Source organism: Equus asinus, chromosome 18 (assembly GCF_041296235.1).
Source record: "Equus asinus isolate D_3611 breed Donkey chromosome 18, EquAss-T2T_v2, whole genome shotgun sequence".
NCBI lineage: Eukaryota > Metazoa > Chordata > Mammalia > Perissodactyla > Equidae > Equus > Equus asinus.
The window spans coordinates 40,111,977-40,136,103 of record NC_091807.1 but is presented as its reverse complement, the minus strand read 5'-3'; the positions used below and the strand labels follow the sequence as shown (position 1 = coordinate 40,136,103).

Genomic DNA, 24,127 nt, shown 5'->3' with positions numbered 1-24,127 from the left:
TCCAAGCCTGCTCCGTGGTGCAGGTGCTCCAGGTGCTCCCAGCCTGCTCCGTGGTGCAGGTGCTCCAGGTGCTCCAAGCCTGCCCCGTGGTGCAGGTGCTCCAGGTGCTCCCAGCCTGCTCCGTGGTGCAGGTGCCCCAGGTGTACCAGCCTTCCCTACGGTGCAGGTGCTCCAGGTGCTCCCAGCCTGCCCCGTGGTGCAGGTGCTCCAGGTGTACTTGCTGTGTAGATATGGCCCGGCAGGACTGTGAAGTGCACAGCTTTCCAGTCAGACTGAGAGGGGTTCATCTCCTGCTTCTCCCACTTACTGTTTGAGCTTGAGCAAATTACCCTGAACCTTGGTCCCATGAGGTCCCCTCAGGTCTAAAATAGGGAGAAGTTCCTTCTTCCCTTGGGCTACAGCAAGGATTCCGTGACATGAGTGCTGTAGGCCTGGAGCACAGGGCCTGGACGCGTGAGAGGGCAACAGCGTCCCAGGTCCGGCATCACGTACCCGCTCAGCTGTATTTTCCTACTTAGGATCCCATCCGAAAGAAAGCGACAGGCTTGTCCTACTTTTGAACAGGGATTCATTTATTTAAACCACACACTCGCACACCAAAGCTACTGATGACACAGAACGCCCAAGGAGGGTGTCCTCCCTAAAGGAGAGTGGTTCAATATTAAGTGAGCCCTTGAAGGATCCTGTTGGGTCCTGGGCATGAGAGTAGACCTGGAGTAAACCAAAGGGCAGCTCGGCCAGGCTGTGGATCTTTCCATGACTCTGAAGAATTGTTTTTAATTTTGTGAAGGGCTCTGATCTTTGTTTAATTTTATTTTGGTTTAATTTACTTAATTTTATTTGATTAAAATGCACAGATCTTAAGTGTTCCATTCAGTGAGTTTTGCCAATTGTATACATCCCTGCAGCTGTTCCCCAGACAAGGCCTAGAGCATTTCTGTCCCTGAAAAGGCCCCTTGTGCCTCGTCCCCGTCAATCCCCACCCACTGCCACCTCCTTTGTGTCCTGGGCATTTCATCCGTCTTTGGATTTCCTTCGATGGAATCACACAGCACACTCTTGTATCTGCCTCTCTCACTTGGCTCAATGTTTCTGAGATTCATCCGTGTCATTGCATGCACCTGCAGTTTGCTCATTTAATTGCTGATTTTTATTTTTCATTTTTATTGATTTTTATTGCCCCATCCCATCATTTGTTTCTCCATTCTCCTATTGATTGACTTTGGGCTTCTTTCCCATTTGCGGTTGCTACAAACATCACTGAATGTTTTCACGTGGACACATGTTTTATTTCTCTTGGCAAATGTCTAGGAACAGAACTGCTGGGTGCTAGGGTTTATAACAAACTACCAAATAGTTCTCCGAAGGGGGCACCCATCTTGATGTCCTTAATTCTCATAATGACAAAGACAGCTCTCAGACCAACAGGCAGCAATATGTTTACCATGAAACCCTTGAGCCCTTGGATTATAATCAGGAATGTGCTCAGGGGCCTGCTGGCCCTCTGTTTACGGACCAAAGTCCAGGCAGTTCTGGCCTTGGTGGTGAGAGCAAAGGACACAGTAAGAGACGCCATGTGAGAAAGAGAAGACACAGGGGATGCCTCACCGATGGTCTGTTTGCCCCATGGAAAAGCACCAGAGGGTCAGTTAGAAACCTACTAGAAACTGGAAATTAATAAAAGAAACCTCAACTAAATTGGAGTCGCGAAGACCTGTAGGGGGAGCTCTCATGCCCTATCACACATTGTCAAATACACCAAACCTGCACTTTGCATCTCCCACTGGAAAAACAGCTACTTTACTACTGGAGGAAGACTTCTCTCCCCACCCAGCAACAGTCCAGCCAATGAGAAACCCCACAGCTCAGCCAATGAGAAACCCTGCAGCCCAGCCAATGAGAAACCCCACAGCTCAGCCAATGAGAAACCCCACAGCCCAGCCAATGAGAAACCCCACAGCCCAGCCAATGAGAAACCCCACAGCCCAGCCAATGAGAAGCCATTGCTGCCCTGAACTGCTACTTTCCCCCAATGGACTTTCCTTTAGAACAGCCCTTGCCTCTCCCCCTTTCTCTCTAAAAGCAGCTTCCTCGTTTGTTCTCTGGATTTGCCTCTGGTTCACCATTTCATGCATATCTCAAACTGCAATTCTTTTGGCTAGTCTCAAATAAACCCATTTTAAGGGTAAAATAACAGGCAAGTTTGCTTTTTAAGTTGACAAAACAGTAAGAGAGTTTTGTGAGTTCAGTTGACCAATAAACTCGCGTAAGGGGATCTGAGCCCGATTGTCCTGCCTCATTTCCGTGGAGAGAGGGCAGCAGAGTGCAGACAGACAAGCACCACCTGCCGTGGCCACAAAGCAACAGATGGGGTCCCATGTACCAGTTTCCTGTGGCCACTGTAACAAAGTATCACACACATAGTGGCTTAAAACAGCAGAAATGTGTTCTCACAGTTCTGGAGATCAGAAGCCCCATCCGGGCCTCACTGGGCCAAAATCAAGGTGCTGGCAGGGCTGGTTCCTTCTGGAGGCTCCAGAGGAGAATCTGTTTCCTGCGTTTTCCAGCTTCTAGAGACACCACATTCTTTGGCTCATGGCCCCTCTTCCTTCTTCAAAGTCAGAAATGGGCGGTCAATCCTTTATCATTCTGCCCTCTTTCTGGATCTCTCTCTTCTGCCTCCCTCTTCCACCTATAACAACCCCAGTGGCTGCACTGGGCCCACTTGGATAACGCAGGATAACGTCCCTTTCCCAGAGTCAGCTGATTAGTGACCATAAGTCCCCCTTGCTATGGCGCCTGATGTATTCCCAGGTTCTGGGGACTAGGAGGTGGATGTCTTTGAGGGCCACTATTTTGCCAACCATTCCCAGGGGTCTTGACTCCTCCCCACTTCTACCTCATGGAACAGCTGAGACCCTCCTGCCTGGCATCCTGGAGCTCTTTCTGTTCCCCAAGAGCTGAGAGCCAGGCGGGTGCTGTCCTGGGGTGGTGGGAGAGGACAGAGCTGTGTTCAGTTTCATCCCTCAAGTTTCCCAGCCGACAGAGTGACAACGTCTGCAAAGACTGACAGTCTCCCAGGCACAAACTACCTGGTTAAAGCTGCCTAAACTCCTCAGAAATAAACTCTAAGGAAACCGCAAAATCAGAGTGCAGGAGACAGACAAAGATCTGGACAAACCCTCAAATTAATATCCTAACATTCTCAAAATTTCCCAAGTTACTATGCAGTTTTTATGCAATTCCAATCAAAATCCCAAAGTTGTCCTTTTTAATTAATGAAGCAACTTGCAAGAGCATCTCAAAGAATTAATAGGCAAGAATACTTTGAAAAGTTGAGGGAAAACTTGGCCTCCAGGTATTAAATTATACTAGAATTAAACAATTCAATCTGGTATTGGCATAATTCTGAAAAGTTAAGGTTACAGATGTTGGAAATGAAAAGATTCTAGAATAGAACTTTTTTTCCTATTTGGGGGGAAACTTTCTAAAGGTAAAAAACAATGGAAATAGACGAAAGGAAGTAAATGAAGTAAATGTAAAGGGAAGAGATATGCGTGTGTGTCAGTATACGGTGTTACGTATTTGTATCTACACAACTATATAGTATACACATGTATATGGTGTTATGTACTTGTTGAATATATAATGTTATATTTTTTAAAAATACACATAAGGAAAGTTGAAATACCAGCACAAACTGATGAAGCTATTGGAAGCTATTGGGTTGATCTGTTCGAATGCTCAGTACTTGGGGTCTGAAGGAGTTTTACAAACTAATACAGACACAGTGCCCCCCGGGGAATAGGAGCGAAGGGCGTGGGCAAACATTCACAGCAGAAGAAATCCAAACGATGGAAAACAGACTTAAATTCTGACGAGGTGCACCATCCCCACAGCAGGCGTTCCCGGCAGGGCTGCGGTGACCCGGACCTGCCTGGGTCCTTCTCATGGGAATGCTAAACAGTTAAAATTGGAACGAAGCCATTCCTCTCTGTTTGCGACAGTGATGCAAGTTACTGGCTCGGAAAACTTCAGTTTTGGTGTTCTAATTATTGTGACATCCAGACTGACAAGCTCTGATTCGAAGGTGACTTCTCAGCCCAGGGCAAGGACAGGAGGTTTGGCGTCCATTCCGAGCCCATGATCCAGTGACTCCTGTGAGCGGTATGCAGAGACCACAAAGCACGGGGAGCCTGGCAGGGAGCTGGGTCCGACTGACCACACCCAGGGCCACCCTCTGGTCAACACAACTAACACCACCAACTTGGGCGGTGACTGCCCTGCAGAGAGACCACAGGACCCAGCCCTGCTGGCCAAGCCCGGCCCACCCTGGCTGAGCCCAGAAGACCTCACAGAGGGGGTGCCCGCTGAGCACAAGACAGCGGGGTGCTGAGGGCTCTGGGGAGCAGGAGAGAAGATGACCCTCCGAAGGAGCCACCTCCAGCTCAGCCGTGGGGATGGCAGGGGCAGTGCCTCAGAGCTGTGCCAGGGGCCTCCAGCCTGGCCTTAGATGCCCACACTGCTCACGGGCTCAGACAACAGGCCCCTCTGGAAGTCCAGCGCAGAGGCAACCGCTGCTCAGAGACACCTCTGGGGCCTTGTCACTGACCTTCTGTCACTGACCCCCTGGCCAGTGGGCACTGGGAGTTGGTATGACTTGATAACAATGAGACTTTCAGCAACCAGGTGACAAGTTGGTCCCCCAGCTCTGCCTTGGGAGCTACACTGCCACGGTCACAAGTTGGGTGAATGTGCTGTCACTGCGTCTTTAAATAAATGCACTCTCTGTCCTTTGGGATTCTCTCTGCATCCTTACTGCTCCGATGTCACTGCCCAGAGGCTGAGGCTTCGTGGACGGCCACTGGACATCTGTCTGCCATCCACTGCTGCCTGGCAGCCTGGTCACCCCCCAGCTGGGCATTCACCAGCTCGCATAACCTTGGGCAGGTCATCTAACCTCTCTGTGCCTCAGTTTCCCCATCTGTAAGAGGTGGCTACTAACGTCACCTCCAGAATCAATCGGCTTCCTAGCCTGATGGCCACACTCCATCCACCCCCTGGCTGTTTCTCCCTCTGCTCGCTGCCTCTGTGGCCCTTCCTCTGAAAGCTCCCTCCTCTCCAAGAGGAGCTGGGCTCACAGGGAAGTTCAGCCTCGTGGGCTTGTCGCTCTGAGACGCTGTCTCACCACCTCCCTTTGCACAGAGCACCAGGCAGGCACGTGGCTGCTTCGGACAGCCAACACTGCCCGCAGCACCTGGTTGCCAGGCCTGGCAGCCAACCTGTGCCCGCTCCCTTCCCGGTCAATGTGGTTGCCATGGTTACAGATGCAGACCCCAGGCACGCGGCTCCCAGCATGGGCATCTCCGCTGCCGGCCAGCAAGGCTGCTGCAGGCACAGGACCGAGATCCCGGGCTCCGTTCTGCCTTGCGTGCTGGCCGTTCAATCTGGTGCTAAACCAGATTAAAGCCTCTTTGTTTTGACAACACTCCAGGGCCAGCGTTTCCCGGAGTGAGAATTTCCAGGCCTGGGCGTCAGAAGGCCCGGATTCCAGCCCAGCTCTGCCCCAAACAAGCCGCCTCCTGAGCTCGTCATTTCTCCCCTCTGCATCCTGGAATCTCCGGCTTCTTGTCTGAAAATAGAAATATCCCCGACCCCGCCAGGCCGCTGTGAGAATTAGCCGAGGCACCCTCATGAGCAAGCCCGGCCGGCAGGGCTGCTATACATGGACTTCGTGGCCACTGCCCCCTTCCCAGTGGGCGGCCTGCCCTGGGCCCGCCCGGAGGCCTGAGAGCTGGCCTCTGTGCCCAGTTCCCATGGGCTGCAGGCTTGGCCACCACTGAGCCTCGAGTCCCCTCCTCGTCCTCGGCCCCTCCCTTCCATATGCAGCTCGACCTCTGCTCCCGCCACTTCTGGGCCGCACTCCCATCCAGAGCCCCTTCCCCAGGCAGCTCCAAAGTGCCTGCCCGGAACAGCCTTCCCTTCCAACGGTCCCCTCCTCCTCATGCCAGCCCGCACCCAGCCTAGCGCGTGTGGAGCCCCTGCCACCTGCCCTGGAGGCCCTCCCTCTCTGCCAGCCTGTGGTGGGCGAGGCTGAGAGGGCCCCGAGGCCTCCCTTGGGCAGGGGGAGAAATGATGAGTGAGTGTGTGTGCGCACGTGGGGACACCTGCCAGTGGGGGCACCTGCCAGTGGGGGCGTGTGTCCGAGTGTGCAGTGCATGGCCCTGCGTGAGCGTGTGTGAGTGCAAGGCGAGTGCGTGAGTGAGTCTGCCTGGTGTGTGTGTGGAAGTATGCGTGTGCACGTTTGTGAGAAAGCACGTGTACCTGTGCATGAGGATGTGCGTGCGTGCACACGTGGGTGCAGGACTGAGCGCGTGAACTTGTGTGCACAGTGACACGTGTGGTGGAGCACGTGTGTGAGAGCCGTGGGGAGGTGGGTGGGAGTGGCTGCAGGTGGAGAGACTCCCTCCCACCCTGGGAGCTGAGGGGCAGGGCGGGCGCAGGAAGCAGGGGGAAGCACCAGGCCGTCCCGGAGGACACACGTGACCTGGCCACGGCGGCGGGGAGCAGCAGGCAGGCAGGGACAGGCGGGCACCCGGGATCCCAGAGCAGGCCCGGGCCTGGAGTGGGGCAGTGCTGTGGGGGATACCAGGCAGCTGGCGGAAGGTGGAGAGGCCGTTCGTGGCCCTTGGGAAACAGCTCAGGCTGGGCCTGGGGCCTCTGACCACACAGAGGACCTGTCCCGACACAGGCTCAGCGCTTCACTCCTGACTGTGGTGGTCTCAGGTGACCCTTGCCCGAGCCTAGGAGGCAGTAGGATTGAAAGGTTTTCCCAGCAGCGGGGCTGGAGAGCAGGGCCTGGTTTTATTGGCTGTCCACTGCCTAGAGGTGAACTCTCTCCAGGGATGCCATGATGTCAGCTGGCTCAGAAAAGTCCTCAAAATGTAACCATCAGCCATCTCTAGACAGTGCAAGCCAGCTCCAGCACCAGTGCACCCCGTCCCTGACCCGGGTCCCCCACGCTGTGGGCTCGCAGGGCTCCGGGCTCATAGGGCTGGCAGCTCTGCTGCAGGCCAGGCTGCAGCAACGGAAGGGGCGTCTGGGCCGCGCGGGGCCGCAGAGACACAGACAACAGAATCCACTCCAGCTCATTCACGCCCAGAGGTTTAGTGAAGGACCAGAGTCAGTGGGAACGACAGTAGAATCAGACTCGAGACCCAGCTTCCAGGAAAGGTGACTCCAGATACCACCCCAGGCTCCTGCCATGGCCGGGAGCTGCCCCAAGTCCAGAACATTCCACCTCCACCACAGTCTGCACCAGCGGCCCTGCCTCCTCCTCACATAAATTCAGTCTGGGATCAAAGTCTCATGCAAATGCATCTGTCAAGAATGGGCTACAAGGCGGCCTGGGCAGTGCAGTCCAGAAGGCAAGCCAGGAGGGGCAGGGCAGTGCACAGCGCCCACCACGGGGGGCGCCCAGGAGTGCTCGGGGCCCGGGCCCACCTCTCTGCCCAGGGTTCCCAGGAAGGTGGCTCCTCGCCTTCCTGCCCTGGCTTTGCTGACGCCCCAGCATCCTGCGGACCATCTGGGAGGAGCTGTTCATGCCGGCCCAGCCCCACTCCAGACCCCCATCTGATGGAGAGTGCGCCGGCCCGTCTTAGAGCTCAGTGTAACCGGGCATCTGGGGGCCCCGAAGCCCACCAGGGAAGGGAGGCTGGGGTGTCGGGAGGCTGGGGTGTCAGAAAGCTGTGAGCACCGGGCACCCCCTCCTAGGGGCAGGGGCAGGGGTGGGCTCTGGTTCCGTGAGGAGCATCCATGGTGGGGCCAGGGACCAAGGGAGCAGGAAGTCTCAGAGGCGCTGGGTAGGGAGAGCGGGCTCTGGGGGGCCCCATGAGCCGCTCATTGCCCCTCCCCTCCCCTCTGTCCCTAGAAGCAAGACCCCCCACCAACTCCCGTGGGAAGGAAGAGAGACCTAGCCACCACCCTGAGGGGTTGGCTGCCAGGGCCAATCTGGTCGCTCCACCCATGTCCTGTGAGGAACCCCCAAATCATCCCCCTAACCCCCCACCCCTGGGAAGTGCTACCTCTCTTGGTAAAAGGGGCTCTGCAGATGGGGCTAAGGGGGGCCATGCACAGGGAGCTCTCTGAGGGCCCCTTACCTGGACGGCAATGAGAGCCGGGGGTCCCCCATGTCCCACAAAGGCTGTGATCCCACTGCCCCCCAACTTGGACAGACCGACTGAGGCACCCCCTCTGTCATGTCCCCACCACTGTCAACACTGCTCCCTCGATGGGGCCGGCTTGACCCCGGCCTCTGCAGATTTAAGATGAGGTCAAAGGCCCATCAGTGGGGTGGGTAGCAGAGTGAGCCCGAGGGTCCACAGGGGCGTCCAGGGGCCTGCACTCGCATATGGCAGCAAGGGACAGGGTGGGCCCAGGCAGGGCGTCATCTTAAGGGGTCCCTTGAGGGGAGGGGAGGGGAGGGCTGCACCCAGGGAGAGCCGAGGGCTCCCAGGCACCAGGGGTGGGAGTACCCATGAGCAGGAAGGAGCTTCGGGGTCCTGGAGTTGGGGTCCTGGAGATCGTCCTTGGAGGGAGGTATCCTCCCCTGGGATACTCCACGAGGGGCGGGGAGCCCAGAAGGGCAGGAGTGCTCCGGGCTCAGGAGGAGAGGGAGCAGCCCCTTTGGTGTGCTCCGGGGTCCTCACCCACCTCCTCTTCCCAGCAGGGGCAGGACAGGAGCCCGGCAGGCCAGCACCGACGGGAAGGTGGGCGGTGGGCCGGGGCCCAGCAGGGGGCAGGGAGGGAAGAAGCCCCACCCCACTGGGCCCCTGTGGACCCCGTGAAGAGCCACGTTTGGGGGGCAGCAGGCTCAGGGCTGATTCTGGCGTAAGAGCAAAAGAAGAGGTTCCTGGCAGCAAAGAAGGCCCCCCAAAGTGCTGAGGCCGTCTAGCCCCCACAGGACGTGAGCAGCAGTGGCAAGACCCTGACAATCCCACCCGGCCTCGGTCCACTCTCTTCCCCTGAGCCAGTGTCACGTCCATCGCGCAAACCCACCAGGCGGCAAGCCTCTTGTGTTGTGGGGCCCTCTCCCCGCTGTCTGCGCCCTGGGATGGAAGGGGAAGGGGGACCCAAATCACCCAAGGAGCCTGTGTCCTGCTGGTCAGCCAGCAGCCGCACTTCTGCTCACACAAGGGGAGCAACACTAAGACTGGCCGCTTGGATTCAGTGCTCATGGAAAGCGGGCGGGGCCGTCGGCTTCCTGCGGACTGGTACCATTCGGAAGGAGCGCGAGCCATGGGAGGCGGCGAGGTGGGCCTCGACCGCGGCACCTGAGCCAGGCCTCCCACTCCGCCTCCTGATCTAGGCGGCGGGCAGAAAAGTGCCACCCTGCACGTCACAGCACAGGGCCCCCTGTTCACACCGCGCAGGCTGTGCACACCGGCCCCTGCCCCATGAACACAGGCGTGGGGCGTTTGGGAGTGGGAGAGTACTGGGAATCTGCTGGTCGTTTCTCTTTAATGCACCATAACTGAAAAGGCACCACTCTGTTCGAACGAGCCTCTCGGGGCTCTGCCTCAGCTGCTGCGTCTGAGTCAACACGTCCGCATGACCCCGCTCCTCACTTCAAGTCACACGAGGCTGTGCAAAGACCAACCGCCACTTCTAATCCTGTCTAAGCATCTAGGGCGTCCATCTTTCACACCTTAAGTTCATAAGTAGTTTATCCCTATTTGCTTCCCCCTAAAAATATCTGAAGTCGTTTAAAATATAAACACTCATACAAAAAGGTTTTTTAGTAAAAAATAAGATTGGAAAGATGGATCAGAGTTATATAGGTGGAGGTAACGTCTACCCTGAACATGAAATAATACGGGTAAGAAAACCGAGCACTAAATTAGCTCTGAGATTCCTGGCAGCAAAGGTGAAAAGGGGGAGCGAGGAGGGGAGAGAGAGAGAGAGAGAGAGGAGTTCCGGTTGCTGGAGAAAGGGAGCACCCCGCTGATTGGCCTTGAAACATGGAACAGCGGTCCTCCTGTCCTTGGAGAGGTCTTTAGGTCTCAGTGGATGGAAAAACAAGGCACAGTAGCGATCCAAGGTGACGGCCTGCCCACCAACATGGTCCAGATGGCGAGGCAGGAAGCGGGGCAGGGCCATGTTGTGTGCTTGCTGACTGCCCCTGGGATGGTCCACTCTGGGCCTTTCTCGGGTTCCTCTCCAGGGTTTTTTGGTTTTTGGGTTTGGGGTCTTTCCCTCTGACTGGACCGAAATTTTGGTACAGGTGTTCCTCTTCACAAACATTCTGAGAACAAACAAACCTGTTCCAAGGTAAGTTTGAGCTGCGCCTTTCACGTACCTCCCTCGAAACACCTGGTCTCTCCCACTTCCCTCTGGAGAGAGTTCCGTGGTCAAAAGTGTTCAGGAAATATAAGGGAAACGAGGTGACTCCGTTCCGCACGGTGGGACGACCTGTGCCTTCAACAGAGCGCTCTGCACCCTAGACCGCTGTTGGGGTACGCGCACTTGCGGGCACGAGCTCTTTCTTCTCTGAACGCTGTCACGTCCTCTGGGTACCACACAGGAGAGGCCTGCAGAGCGGAAGGGCCACCGAACATCGTTAACAGGCGGGCTGGTTTTAAGTCCCAGCTGGATCTTTCCTGACTGTGTCACAGTGGGCAGGTCACTCCGTGTCTCTAAGCTCCGGTTTCCTCGTTACCTGACCTGAAGGAAGTGGCAGTGACTGAACGCAACACGGGAGAGTGCTCTGAAGAGGGAAGCACTGCGCAGAAACAGCTGTGATGACCCACCTCGCCGGGGGTCTCAGAAGCACGAGTCAGCCACCACCTGCTACCAAAGTGACGGGAGACAGGTGGGCTGCGGTCTGCTCGAGCCAGCGGGCACTAGGGCACGGGGCCGACGGGGTCCTTGGACGCGGGGGCACTGGGCAGGGACTTGAGGTACTCCAAGTGCCTCCTGGCGTCCTCCTGGTTCTGGCGCACGTAGTATACAACATAGGTGATCACCATGGCAAACCAGCCGAACATGGTGACCAGCATGGCCACATCCGTGGTCTTGTGGTGGATGCTGCAGAAGCTGACGCCGGAGTCCAGAGCCTGGATCAGCGGCTTCCCCACGTATTCCTCCTGCACCGAGGTGTGGCAGGCGATCTCGTCCACCGAGTCCGGGTCCAGCTTCAGCTCCCATAGGGCCTCCTGCAGGGCACATTCGCAGTGCAGCGGGTTGTGGGACAGGCGGATCTTGGCGCTGAGCTTGCCCAGGGCGTCCTTCGGAATCCTCCGGATGCGATTATGAGACAGGTCCAGCAGCCGCAGGCCCCCAGCCAGACCCGAGAAGGCAGCAGGGCCGATGGTCTCGATGGCATTCTGAGACAAGTCCAGCTCTCTCAGTTGGTTCAGGTGCTGGAAAGCTCCGTTAGGGATGCGGGCAATTTTGTTGGCATCGAGCTTCAGGAGCACAGCGTCGGTGGGGATGTCCTTGGGGATCTCCTGCAGGCCCCTCGCGCTGCAGTGGACGGCCACAGCCCCAGCGTGGTCAGGGCACTGGCAGCTCTGCGGGCAGGAAGCACCCAACCGCAGGCAGAAGAGGAGGAGGAGGCAAGACCCCCCTGTGGGGACCGGCAGGGACGAGGGGCTCTGCCTGCCCATGGGGCCCATCTGACTGCGTGTGGGGACAGAGGGCACGCCCCTCTGGCTCAGTGCTGCAGATCTCTGCTCTTCCCCACTCCCCGGCGCCACTGTGCAAGTGACCATCCGACAAAGACATAAACTCTCGCTCCTTATGTGCCAGGAAAGACTGTTCTCTTTCAGTTCTGAAAGAGAAGAGCAATCAGCATTGTCCACCGTGGTCCAGCACACTTTGACTTTGAGGAGATGTCACAAGCAAACTGAAGCATCTGACCAGTGGGGGTCTCTGTAACTTATTTCCGGAGTCTCCCAACACCACCCAGAAGAGCAAGGACGGGGTCGTGCTGACCGCTGGGCAGGGGGCAGGCTTGGAGCTAAGTGGTCCAGAACCCGGCCACCCCGCCCTGGACACACCCACTGCACACCCAGGGGACCAGGGCCTGGACATCACGGGGGTGACGGCTGGACTAGGGTCCACCCTTCTGAGCTCCTTGGGGCTGGAAACCAGGAAGACCGGGCTGCAGAGACGGACCCAGTGGGTAGGAATAGGACCCGGAGGGCGGCTTGTCTCCGCGGGGGCTGGGCTGTTGTCAGGAGCTGAGCACTTTGCTAATTTTCACAACCCTTAAAAATTAAGTAATAAATAAAGCTCTTCTCCATCGGCCCTGATAGGAACAAACCACCTGGCACCGGCACCGGGGTCGGCGCCTTTTATCTCCATTATGTTTGAAAAAGAAGGAAAACGAGAAAAGAGAAAAGCCAAGCGCTGGGCGCGCGGCCCGCGCTGGGGCGTGGGGCGGCGGGGCCGCGCGGGGCCTCGCGGGCGGGGATCGGACCCCGGGACCCCGGGACCCGCGGGCGGGGGATGGACGGGGGCGGGGGTGTCCAGGCTCCCGGGCGGGGCGGTGGCTTTACCTGTAGGCCGAGTACCGTGGCTGCTCTGCAAGAGGCTCTCTCACGCTCGGAGCCCGACCCGGAGCCACACCCGTGCGCGGCAGCGACCCGGGAGCCTGCGCCCAAGTCCGCGGCTGGGACACACGCGGCTCGGCCTGCGCTCCGCGGGGCGGGGCTGGAAAGGGGCGGGGCCTGGGCGAGGGGCGGGGCAGGGGCGGGGCCGGGCCGAGGGGCGGGCCTGTCGGGTGGGGCGGGGCCTGGGGCAGGGGCGGGGCCAGGATGGAGCCGGGCCTGAAGGCGAGGGGCGGGGCCTGGAGAAACGTGAGGGGCGGGGCCAGGATGACGAGAGGCCTGAGAGTGAGGGGCGGGGCCTGGTCAGAGGCGGGGCCAGGATGACGCCAGGCCGGAGAATTGAGGGGCGGGGCCTGGGCCGGGTCAAAGGCGGGGCGGGGCCAGGACGACTCAGAGAGGGAGGGCGAGGGAAGGTGCCTAGTCGAGGCGGTAGAGGCAAGGCGGGGCGGGGCTTGGGATGGGGGCGGGGCCTGAGAGGACGTCGTGGGCGGGGCTGGGCGGGGCTTTCAGACGGAGGAGAGGTGTGATTGTCAGGGGCTGTGGGCGTGGTCTGAGGGCGGGCGGGGCGGTGAAGCCTCAGAGCCCCGCCCCTGCCCCGCCCCATCCGGCCCCGGCCTGGTGCTGGGGGATCCCCTCCTGGGGCTGGCGTCGCTGCGAAGCCCCTGCTCTGAGTCCCTCTCAGGCCTAACGCCAGCGGCCTCCAGAGCTGGTTAGTGGGAGTGGTGTCCGCCCACCTGTGTCGGGTCCGGCTTCTACCCCATACCCCACCCTCCTGTGTCTTAGGGTCCGTGCGTGGGCATCCCAAGGAGGGAAGGGAATGTGGGGGTGGGGGCACTTCACTTGACCTGAGCCATCCCTAGGGCTTTGTAACAGTTTTATTGTGGTGTCATTGATATGCGATAAACCACATATTTAAATCTGATGCATTTTGGTATTTGCGTACACCCGTGAAAGCCTCACTACAATCAGCGTAGTAAATACCCCAAGTTTCTGCCTTTGTATTCCCCCCACCCCTATCCTGGTCACCACGCAAGCACTGGTCCACAGTGTCAGAGCACTGTAGGGTTAGTGTCAGCGTGTGTTACCATTTTTATATGTTGTTGAGTTATTTAATAGAGGTAGAGCTTCTGAGGTTATTTTTTTTCCTTGACTGAATTTGGTAGTTTGTATCTCCCAGGGAATTGTCCACTTATTTTAAGTTGTTGAATTTATCAGCATAAAGGTCTTCATAATATTCTGTTATTATTCTTTCAATATGGACTACGAAGTGATGTCATGTCTCTAATTCCTGATGTTGGTAATTTGTGTCTCTTTTCTTTCACTGGTCAGTCAGGATATAAGTTCATCAATTTTATTGATATTCTCAAAGAACCAGTTGTTGGTTCCATTGATTTCTCTATTGTTTTCCCTTTTTTTTTTCATTGACTTCCTCTCTGATCTGTATTTTTTCTTTTGCTTACATTGGGTTTAATTGTCTATTCTTTTTCTGGTTTCTTAAGACAGAAGCTGAGCTCACTGATTTGAGATCTTTCTTCTCTACTATGGGCATTTAGTGCTATACATTTCCCTCCAAGTCCTGCTTTAGCTGCATCCCAGTAATTCTGATGTGTTGTATTTTCATATCCATTAATTTTAAAATACTTTCTAATTTGCCTTTTCTTTTCTTTTTTGATCCATGAGTTTAGAAGTATGTTAGTTAGTTTCCAGATATTTGGGGATTTCCCAAAGATTTTTCTGTTTTTGATTACTGATTTAATTCCCTTGTTGTCAGAGAACATACTCTGTATATTTTGGATCCTTTTAAGTTTATTGAGACTCATTTTATGGCCCAGAATATGGCCCATGTTAATAATTGTTATGTGTGTACTTAAATGTGTGTTCTCCTGTCGCTCAGTGGGACACTCTATGAATTTTGGCGAGGTCAAGTCGGCTGATGGTGCAATTCGAGTATTCTACATAGTTGCTGATTTTCTGTCTGTTGCTCTGTTAATTATCGAGAGAGGAATGTTGAAGTTTCTAACTATAATTGTGGATGTGTCTGTTTCTCCTCGCAGTTCTGTCAGTTTCTGCTTTGTGCATTTTGATACCCTATGTTCAGATTATTATATCTTCTTGATTAATTGACTGCTTTATCATTATGAAATGGCCCTCCTTATCCCCAGATTCTTTGCCTTGAACTCTGCTCTGTCTGACACTAACATGGCCACTCCAGCTTCCTCTTGACTCGGTTAGCTTGGGATGTCTTCCTTCATCCCTTTACTCTTAGCCTCCTGGGTCCTCATACTTAGCGTCCTTCAGGATTTTCATAGCATCAAAGTATCTTCCTCAATATATTTATTAACTACAAAGGGAAAAATAATAACTTTATAGGGGGAAACCCAGCAGAAATCACCCTACCTCTGTGACAAAGGTTAATATCATCAGTAAAAGACAGATGGACATCATGGAGCCCTTGGTACGACAGACTGAGAAAAAGCACAGCATCACTCCTCTGGTATTCTTGCCAAAAATTCACAATCTCATCCCAATTGTGAGAGCACTGCAAACACACCGAAAGTGAAAGACATTTTACAAAGTGACTGATAAATACTCTTCAAAAGACCACAAAAAACAAGAAAAGACTGAATCACTGTTACAGGTTGGAAAAGACTAAGAAGAAATAATAACTAGATGCAATGTGGGATCCTGGAATAGACAAGGGTATTAGTGGGAAAACCGGTGCCCTTGAATAAGGCTGGCAGTTTAGGTTACAGCGTGTTACCCGTGACGGCATCCCAGCTTCGACAGCTTTCCTTTAAAGGCGTGGTTGCTGCGTGGGCTCTGGTCTGTCTTCCTTGATTTCTTTTCCATATCCCTCGACCGTGTCCCCTTGTCCTCTTTTCCTGCCTTCTTATAGATTGAGTCTTTTTCGGTCCACTTTCTCTCCTTAGTTGACTCAGAGCTGTAACTCTCTGCTGTGTTGTTTCAGTGGCTGCTTACAGGTGCGGTGTCAGCTCTCACCTCTCATCTCAGTCTTCCATCAGGTCACGTTAGACCTCTTCGCCTGCAGCCTCAGACCCCTGCAGTGGTGATCTGCACCTGCTCCGGGCCTGTGCTCTTGTCCTACGGTTATGTCCGTGTGTCTAGGAACCTCACAATACCGTGTTATTTCTGCTCTAAACGGTCAACTAGCTTTCAAGGAGATTGAAATAATCTGAGCTATGAAGCTGCTGGTGTGTTATCTTATGGTAAACTGAAGAGGCGCCAAAGGGGAGCCAAAAAATTATGGAATATTCTTAATATTTACATTGAACACACTAATGTGGTTACCACTAAAAACTGCCGTGTGGATGCAGGTGAACCGGCAGACTTTATGCACAGTAGAGGGTCCGTTCACTCAGGGCTCACGCTGTGCGGTTCTGTTTATGGAACATTCAAGAACAGGCAACATTCGATGACGGTGGAGGGCAGTGACCAGGATGGGGCACAAGGGGGCTTCTGGGGCTGGATGTTCTACACCTTGATCTGGGTGCTGGTCGTTAACATAAGTAAGAAATCCGTCAAGCTGCTCACACTGCAGATTAGTGCTGGTGACTAAGTGTGTGCTCAGCCTCAATAAAATAAACCAGTGATGTGCTGTACCAGTTTGCTCGTCACAGGTGATTACATGTGTCAATGACGTGCACACTGATGGGTGGATGGATGGATGGACCAATTCAGGGCACTTGTGGGTGTGTCTTCCTGGTCCTCATAGTTGCTGGCCTGCCTCACTAGGTGATAACATCAGAGTCTCCAAGGGGTGGTGCTGGCCACTGGCCAGGCCCAGGCCGCAGGGCCTGGTGAGAGCTGGCCCACTGTCCACTCCGGACCGTGAGCCTGTGCTCTCAGAAGCACCAGGAACCTTCTAATGCCATCCCAGCCACGTGGTCTGACCACTGCAGCTGTCCTTCTGACGGTTATTGAGCTCTGATTATCTCACCATTTATCCACCCAGGATCCTGGCTTCATGGCCCCAGGGATATAATGCAAGGCTCCAGCTGGTTAATTGCTTCCCCACCAGGAAGGATGTTTTGCCGGACTAGGCCCGTGTGCACGTCCCTGGGGATCAGCGTGGAGGAGCAGAGCCTGCAGCATCCACAAGGGCCAGGATGAAATCAGGCAGATGAATAAAACCTCCTGCTGAGGCCAGAACGCTGCCCTCCCCACAGAGGGACCACAGAGCGGCCTGGCCGGCCCTTCCTCTGGGCCGTGCACTGGCCACCAGCTCTCCCACCCGGCCTTCCATGGGGCCAGGCTCGGGCCTCTGCTGCCCCGGCCTCCACACTGCCCCCACTCCTGCCCTCACCCAGCCAAGGGGACCCTCAGACAGGACCTCAGCCCACTGGGCAGCATTGAGAGCAGCCAGCTCACAGGCAGGGGCTGGAGCAGGACAAAGGCAGAGGACCGAGGGGAGCTGAGGGAGCCAGCTCGCTGCATGGGAACCCCGAAGGTCACCAAAGGGCCTCATGGATGGATTGTTGGCCTTGGCAAAACTATCCTGAGCAGCTTTGGCCAAGACTGAGCCTTCCTGTACGCTCCCGGAATTCCTCAATCTCTCTGAATTCCTGGATCTCCCTGAATTCCTGGATCTCCCTGAATTCCTGGTTCTCTCTGCCTGATCTTGAAAGACGGATTGGAAAACCAAAAAGAAGCCCTGAGCAGCACCCTGGGCTTGGGCCCCGCCCCCCTGGCGTCCTTCCCTGGGCCGTCAGAACCAGACTGCCTCCACTCCCTGGCTGCCGGTTTCCCTGCGGGAAGAGGATGGCCGCCTTCGCCACATCTCTCGTTTGTCACTGGCATTTCCAGATCCGTCTCCTCTGGGGGTTCTCCCTGCACATTCCCGCCACCCCAGATCTCACAAATCCAAGTTTTGTCAATTTTGTTGTCTTTCTCAAGACCCTATTTTTTCTTGCAGATTCTTTTTTTTAAGATTGGCCCTAAGCTAACATCTGTTGCCAATCTTTTTTTTTCCTCCGCGAAGCCCCCCAGTACATAGTTGTATATTCTAGTTGTGGGTCCTTCTAGTTCTTCTGTGTGGGACACCACCTCAGCATGGCTTGATGAGTAGTGCCGTGTCCACGCCCAGGATCTGAACCGGCCAAACCCTGGGCCACCGAAGTGTGAACTTAACCACTCGGCCATGGGGCCGGCCCCCAATGCCGATTCTTTATTTTTCCCTCCTTCGTTAAATTCTGACTTTGTCCCTGCCTTAGTCCCTGGATTTATGTTGTAGCTGGGTTTTGAGCTTCTTGAGTCATCACCTTAGCTAATTTCCTTTCCGTCTTTTGACTTTTAAATAAATGCATTTAGGTTATAACTGTTCCCCCTGAGACTCTGCAGCCACACCCCGGGTGGGACATGGGATCCTCTCACTGTGTGGCTTCTGGTTCGCTCGCTCCCCACTGAAGGTGCACATCAAGGGCAGGAGGGAGGTGGGGGGCGGGGAAGGGCGCAGGCGGCCCCCATGGCCCTCCCTAGACAATCCCAGCCCATGGTCCTCGCTTGCCCCAAATCCCGTGCAGCTGGGGATGGCCCTGGGACCGAGCGCTGACCAGAGTCGCAGGGACAGCGTCTGCCGTCCCCATAGAGGCACAGCTGCTGCCCATTGGTCCTCCCACCTCCGAAGCAGGAGGCTCCAAAGAGAGGACAGAAGCCTCTCCAGGGAGGGCGGAAGGCAGAGGGTGGCATCACCAGCAGCGCCCAGCCCCAGCAAGCTAGTCCGGGGACTGGTCACTCACTGTCCCAAGTGCAAGCGCCTGGAACCACCAGAGGTATTTCTGTCCTCTCCTGGCGTACGGCCACGTTCCCACGTTCCAATGTTGCTCTAACGCTGTGGCCAGAGCGTGTGGCCTCGGTGATGGGCTGCCCTCACAAAGTCACTGAGATCTCCTTGATGGTGTGGTGTGCAGTCAGCTTTTGTGACTGTCCTGTGTGTGTCTGAGAACCAGGTGTGTCCTCTGGGCCTTCTCGTTGCTGTCGTTGGGTGGGTGCAAAGTCACACACACAGAGGAAGTCTGTAACTATGAACAGTATGTTCATCATGTGCCATGTCTGTATTTATGGGTTACACAATTTACTGCACACATATAAATATATAGCACATAATGCATATGTAAACAAATCTATATGTAAATTATACGCCGTTTCTATGTATAATATATATTTTTATATAAATACACACACACCTGTATGCATAATCACACACCACAGACACACACAGAATGACCCCAACTTTGTTGACTACGTTATTCAAATTCCACCCTATTTTCCTTTTGCTTTTTGATTTCTTGATTTCTGAGAGGTCTCAAATATTACTGTGAAGTTTCCGATTTCTCCTTGAATTTCTATCAATTTTGCTTCATGTATTTTAAAAAGCTATGGCGTTAGGGAGATAACAGTTGACGAAAGTACTATTTCTCGATGGAGTGATACCTTTATCCAGTCGAAGGTTCCTCTCTGTTCCCTGAAGGACACACTTGAGCCTGAGTTCTGTTGATCTGCTGGAGCTGTTTGCATACCTTCCTTTCTGCCTAGTGGGACTCCCCATGTTGTCAGCTATTAAATGTCTCTTTTGTTTTGACCGATATAGGAAAATGTACGGAAAACAAGAGAAATTTGTTGTGTCCTTTTCGTACCCCAATATGAGAATCACAGTTTATGTATGACATAATGACCGACACGTTTTGACTATCTCCTGCCATTTTATTTCACATTAACCATCTTCGATGGATATTTTTTCCTTGATTTTGTTGTTGTTTCGTTTAATTCCCCTGGTGGTTTAAAGTCACTCCTCTCTCTGTCCTTCGCGTGGCCGCCCTAAGCCGTAATGCACTCGGCTCCCCGCCTGCATTTGTCAGCCCACATTTCCCTCCATTTCTAGGGATCTAGGCGGCATCCATTTCTTCCTCCTGAGCGAGGGAAGACCTTCACTGAGCTCGGCCGGCCCGGGGTCTCCTCTGCGCTCCCGTGAGACCAGCTGGGACTCAATTCTCAGCTATTCAATTTTCTTTTCACATTGTGTCTCAACAATTACAAGACTCAGCCGCACATTTAGTGGTTCCCTTGCTATCCACGGAGCTCAGTCTGTGTGTGTGTGTGTGTGTGTGTGTGTCTGTGTTCTGGACTGAATGGTTGCATCCCTCCCAAAAATTCCTACGTGGAAGCCCGAACTCCCAGTGGGGCTGTGTTTGGAGGTGGGACCTCTAAGGAAGTAAGTAAGGTTACACGGGGTCATGAAAGCGGAGCCCTGAAGGATCGGTGTCCTTATAAGAGGAGAAGGAGAGCAGCCTCCGTCTCCACGCACGCCGAGCACAGGCCGCGTGAGGACACGGCAGGGGGGGCCCTACAAGTGGGAAGAGAGCTCCCTCCAGAACCCAGCGCTGTGGCACCCTGGTTGCGTACATCCAGCCCCCAGGACTGAGAGGACACGTGTCTGCGGCTAAAGCCGCGCCTGCGGTGCTCTGTCGTGGCAGCCCGGCCCACTAAGTCAGTGCGTTTTGTTTTTCTGTACTTCATCTTTGAGAAACTCTTTCAGAAAGGACGCATGAGTAACACATTTTCTGTGTCCTTACTATTTTAAAATGTTTATTTGGTGCTTCGGCTTGAAGGCTGGCTTGGCTGGGTATGTGATTCCAGATAAAAACCCAGGCCCCCCACCCCTACCCCAGTGCCTGAGCACCTGCAGGGTGGGGGAGCGGGGCAAGGGCCCGAGGGTGCTGAGTCCCAGTTGCGGGCTCATCTAGGAGGATGAAGAAGACGGAGCCTGGGGGTCGGGGGTCAGAGGGAAATCGAGAGTTTGGACCTGAGGGGCCTGCAGGGTGTCCGTGGAGAGACAGCCACAGGCCACGGAAAGCCTGCCCCTGGGGTGAGAGAGGTTTCGGTGGCCCAGCCACAGCCCCGTGACCACCGCACACCTCTGTGACTCTGTTTATTTTCTGGTTCACTCCTGACGGTTTACACTGATGGCTTGTGAGTCACCGACACTGAACCCGGTGGCCCCCCACTGTCCACACCCACCATCTGCTCCCTCCAGGCTCACAGGAAGGGGAGGCAGGGAGTGCAGGTGTAGGGGACCCCACCTGGGGCCTGAGGCAGCGAACAGGCAGAGACCCTCTGCATCTCTGGAGCAGGCCTGTGCTTGCTCAGTACCCCGTCTCTGCGAAGGGGCGCAGCCCTGGAAGCCCGGGGCGCTGAACTGGGCTTCCCTCACTGCCCTGCCCCAAGCCAGGCGAGAGTCCGAGTTAGGTCAGAGTGGAGGCCATGTGGGGGGCCTGAGCCCAAGGAGGAGGCCACAGGGGAACCCCAACTGTCCAGGAAATGCAGGCTGTGGGCCCCTGCACCACTGGTGGTGGACGTGCTGCTCAGGATGACAAGACCAGGAGGGAGCAACTCCAGCCAAGGGTCAAGGCTGCCAGGGGCCCGCAGCCCCTTGACAGGCTGCCAGCCTGCTCAGGAGAGGCAGCGATGGCTGGCGGGCTGCCAGTGGCCACCTCAGCTCTGAGGAACTGCGGTGTGACTGGCCGCCTGTCGCCTGCCTCAGCTCTCCCCTCAGGGCGCCCTGGCGCCTTCCATTCACGAGCTTGTCTGGCCGACGACTCCAGCTGGTGTGAGGGGTGGCAGGTCCCCAAACCACATCATGCAGCGTCCCGGCAGCAGCCCCTCGCCTGCCTGAGGTCCAGGGCTGCGTGAGCCTTGGGCGGCCAGCACCAGGAACGAGCAGCCCGTCTCCGAGGGGCCCCTGGACGGACTGGCCTCGCCCGCCCCTGAGGTCAATAGTAAGCCCCGAACAGAGTGGCCACCTTCTGGAGGATGGTCTTGTGGTTGGCGTACAGCGGGATGCACTTGTCCACGACCTGCCACCGGACGGACATCCCCGGGTCGCAGGGCTGCAGGTGCTGCAAGGACAGGGGCAGATCCTGACTCCCTCCTGGGCTGGCTCCACCTCCACCCAGACACCCCAAAGCCCGGACTGCAGAGGGGCGGCAGGGGCACGACCCCAGCCTCGGCCCTCGCTCCAGGTCAGGCCCGTGGCTGGCTCACTTTGCTCTGCTGTGGAAGCGGGGTCAGGACACCTACTGCAGGTGCCCCTCAGAAAACCCTGCCAAGCCCCGATGTCCTTGAAGGAGGAGAGAGTGGGCGCAGCCGTGTTCTGAGGCGCCCCAGCCGGCAAATGAGCCAAGTCTATCCCCTGAGCCTCTTTGGCTCCAGTTCTCCCTTAGGGATATGAGGAGTGATGTATGGGGGGGCGGTCTCCCCACAAAGGTGGGTGAACCAGCTTCCCTTGGACATGAGCCTGGAGGCCCCCAGAGGACCCCGTCCCAGGGCGCCCGTCCAGCCCTGACTCCACTCCAGCCGTGTGCTTGTGCCTCTGGCCTCTCCTGGGTCCCCCGTTGGTACCCTCCAAGCAGGACTCTGACCCAGCCCCTACTCTCTGGTCCCAGTCAGACTCCTCCCTGCAGGCCCGGGGCCCCTCCAGAGCACACTCTCCCCAAGTCTCCCCCCTCCTCGGAGCCTGAGACCCGAGCCCCATACAGAGTTCAGCCTCTTCAGCTCCACGTCACTCTGGTCTGGGAAGTGGATGCTGACAGCCACCGTCTCGATCCAGGCGTTGTCCGTGTTCCGAGGGTCGTCCACGTACCCCTTGTACACCTGAGAGACAGCGCAGGGTGAGCCCCGCCAGCTTCCTTCCAGAAGAAGGGTCCTCACGTGTCTCCCCATGCTCCATCCAGCCCAGGGACGCTCTGAGCACAGCTGTCCACTGCGCCCTGGCCTGGGTCTCTCCCTGCCCCATCCGGCCTGCTCCCCGACACGGCCTTCAGCCTTGACTGACACGTGGCCAGGGACCACAGCCTCACCCATCTCCCCCTGCTCTCTGGCCTGGCATCCAGACCCGCCTCCACTGCTCAGCGGGATTAAAGAGGGGTGGCGATCTCACAAACATCTCGCTAAGTGAAGGAAGCCAGACGCTGAAGGCCGCCTACTGGATGATTCCACTTACGATAGATGTCCAGAACAGGCAAATCCAGAGACAGAAGGCAGGTTAGAGGTTGCCAGGGGCTGGGGGAGGGGAGGGAGTGATGCTGATGGGTACCAGGTTTCCTCTTGGGGTGACGGGAATGTTTTGGAGCCAGACAGAGGTGGTGGTCGCACAGCACTGTCAATGTACTAAATGCCCCTGAACTGCTCACTTCGAAATGGTTAATTTTCTGTTATGCAGATTTCACCTCAATAAATAGACTAATTCTTTCTACGAAGTAAGGAAAACAGAGATGGCGGTGTCCCCAAGGCATGCACGGGACAAAGCATACAAAACTGCTGGTTCATAGGTCAAAACCATACAGCTCAGCAATTGCCTGTGTCATCCTAAGATGTGACAAAAGTAGGCGTGGTAGCAACTTAGATGCCCACCTACGGCACCATTTAAACAAATCGTGGCACAAAATATTATGTAGTTCATGAAATATGATGCGGTCTTGAAAAAGAGTGAGGTAAGTTTGTAAATATGGACCTAAAAATACGACCATCGAAAATTAAGTGAAAAGCACGTCATGGAGAACTGTGCACCATGTAGCCCGTTTTTATTGAAAAACCGGGCACGTGTGTGAGTATAGACAGAGCTGAAGACGGAGCTGGCACGGGGCCTGAAGAAGTGAACTAAGTGTCTGGCACTGTCCCCCTGGCAGCACTGGGGGTGAGTGTGGACGTGGTGTCACTGTCACCACTGCCCTTCTGCATTCTGGGTGTGTTTTGGGAAACACATGTTGCTTTTGTAATTTAGAAAAGATTCAATAAAGAAACAGGCCTGACAAATGCACTAGGGACCAGCTGCGCATCTCTCTCCAGGGCGTGGGGAGCAACCCCTCCTGTGTCCTGGGAGGCACAGACGCTGTGGGTCCCCATGTGCCCAGCTGTGCGCAGGGCAAGAGGGAGCGCGGGTGGAAAGGAGGGACTGAACACCAGGACCCCCTTCAACCCGCCACCACCTCTGAAGGCAGCAAAGGTCCTTGCCCTCCCCCTTGACTTAGAGAGGAGAAACCGGGACAGAGAGGGCGGCCAGGTGCCTGACGCCCAGAGCCACGGCCACGCCCCCTGGTCCCAGCTCCTCCCTCCAGGAGCTTCAGGATGTGGGCTGGGAGCAGGTTCCCTGTGCCCCATCCTGCTCGTCCTGCAGCCCTTGTGACCAGCACACCGTGGGGGCTCAGGACACACAGGTGGGGGCAAAGCAGGCAGGCCACCCTACCTCCACACCCTGAGTCAACAAGCTCTCGAAGGAAGGCCAGAACTCTCTCCGGAGCACCTGCTTCAGCTTCCGGGGCAGCGTCTCTCCTGGTTCCCGGGAGCCCTGAGCAGAGAGGGAATTGGACGCAAGTGGGCAAGGCCATCCAGGGACCCACCTCCACTGGCCACCTGCCTGGTGCAGGCAGCTGGCCAGCCCCCAGGAGCTGTGGGCGGACAAGCGTCTGGCAGCCTGGCTGACTCGGGGCTGGAGTGACATTGCC

General features: G+C 55.8%; 2 protein-coding genes across 13 annotated transcripts in view; both read right to left on the bottom strand.

The window, feature by feature from the left end:
• Positions 1-9,503: 9,503 nt before the first annotated feature.
• LRRC3 (leucine rich repeat containing 3) lies at positions 9,504-12,713 on the bottom strand. The gene is made up of 2 exons (XM_014830768.3): positions 12,561-12,713; positions 9,504-11,830 (listed from the first exon to the last, which is right to left on the bottom strand). Exon 2 carries the CDS (start codon positions 11,769-11,771, stop codon positions 10,902-10,904), a length of 870 nt encoding a protein of 289 aa, XP_014686254.1. The 5' UTR covers positions 11,772-11,830; positions 12,561-12,713; the 3' UTR covers positions 9,504-10,901.
• A 7,471-nt stretch (positions 12,714-20,184) lies between these two features.
• TRPM2 (transient receptor potential cation channel subfamily M member 2) overlaps positions 20,185-24,127 on the bottom strand; it is a 59,272-nt gene continuing 55,329 nt past the window's right edge. For all 12 annotated transcript variants that reach the window (XM_044750913.2, XM_044750910.2, XM_044750912.2 and 9 more), the window contains 3 exons: positions 23,869-23,970; positions 22,161-22,277; positions 20,185-21,523 (listed from right to left, as the gene is read on the bottom strand). In XM_044750913.2, coding sequence (XP_044606848.1) covers positions 21,398-21,523; positions 22,161-22,277; positions 23,869-23,970 — 345 coding nt within the window. In that variant the 3' untranslated portion in view covers positions 20,185-21,397. The remainder of the gene's footprint in view (positions 21,524-22,160; positions 22,278-23,868; positions 23,971-24,127) is intronic.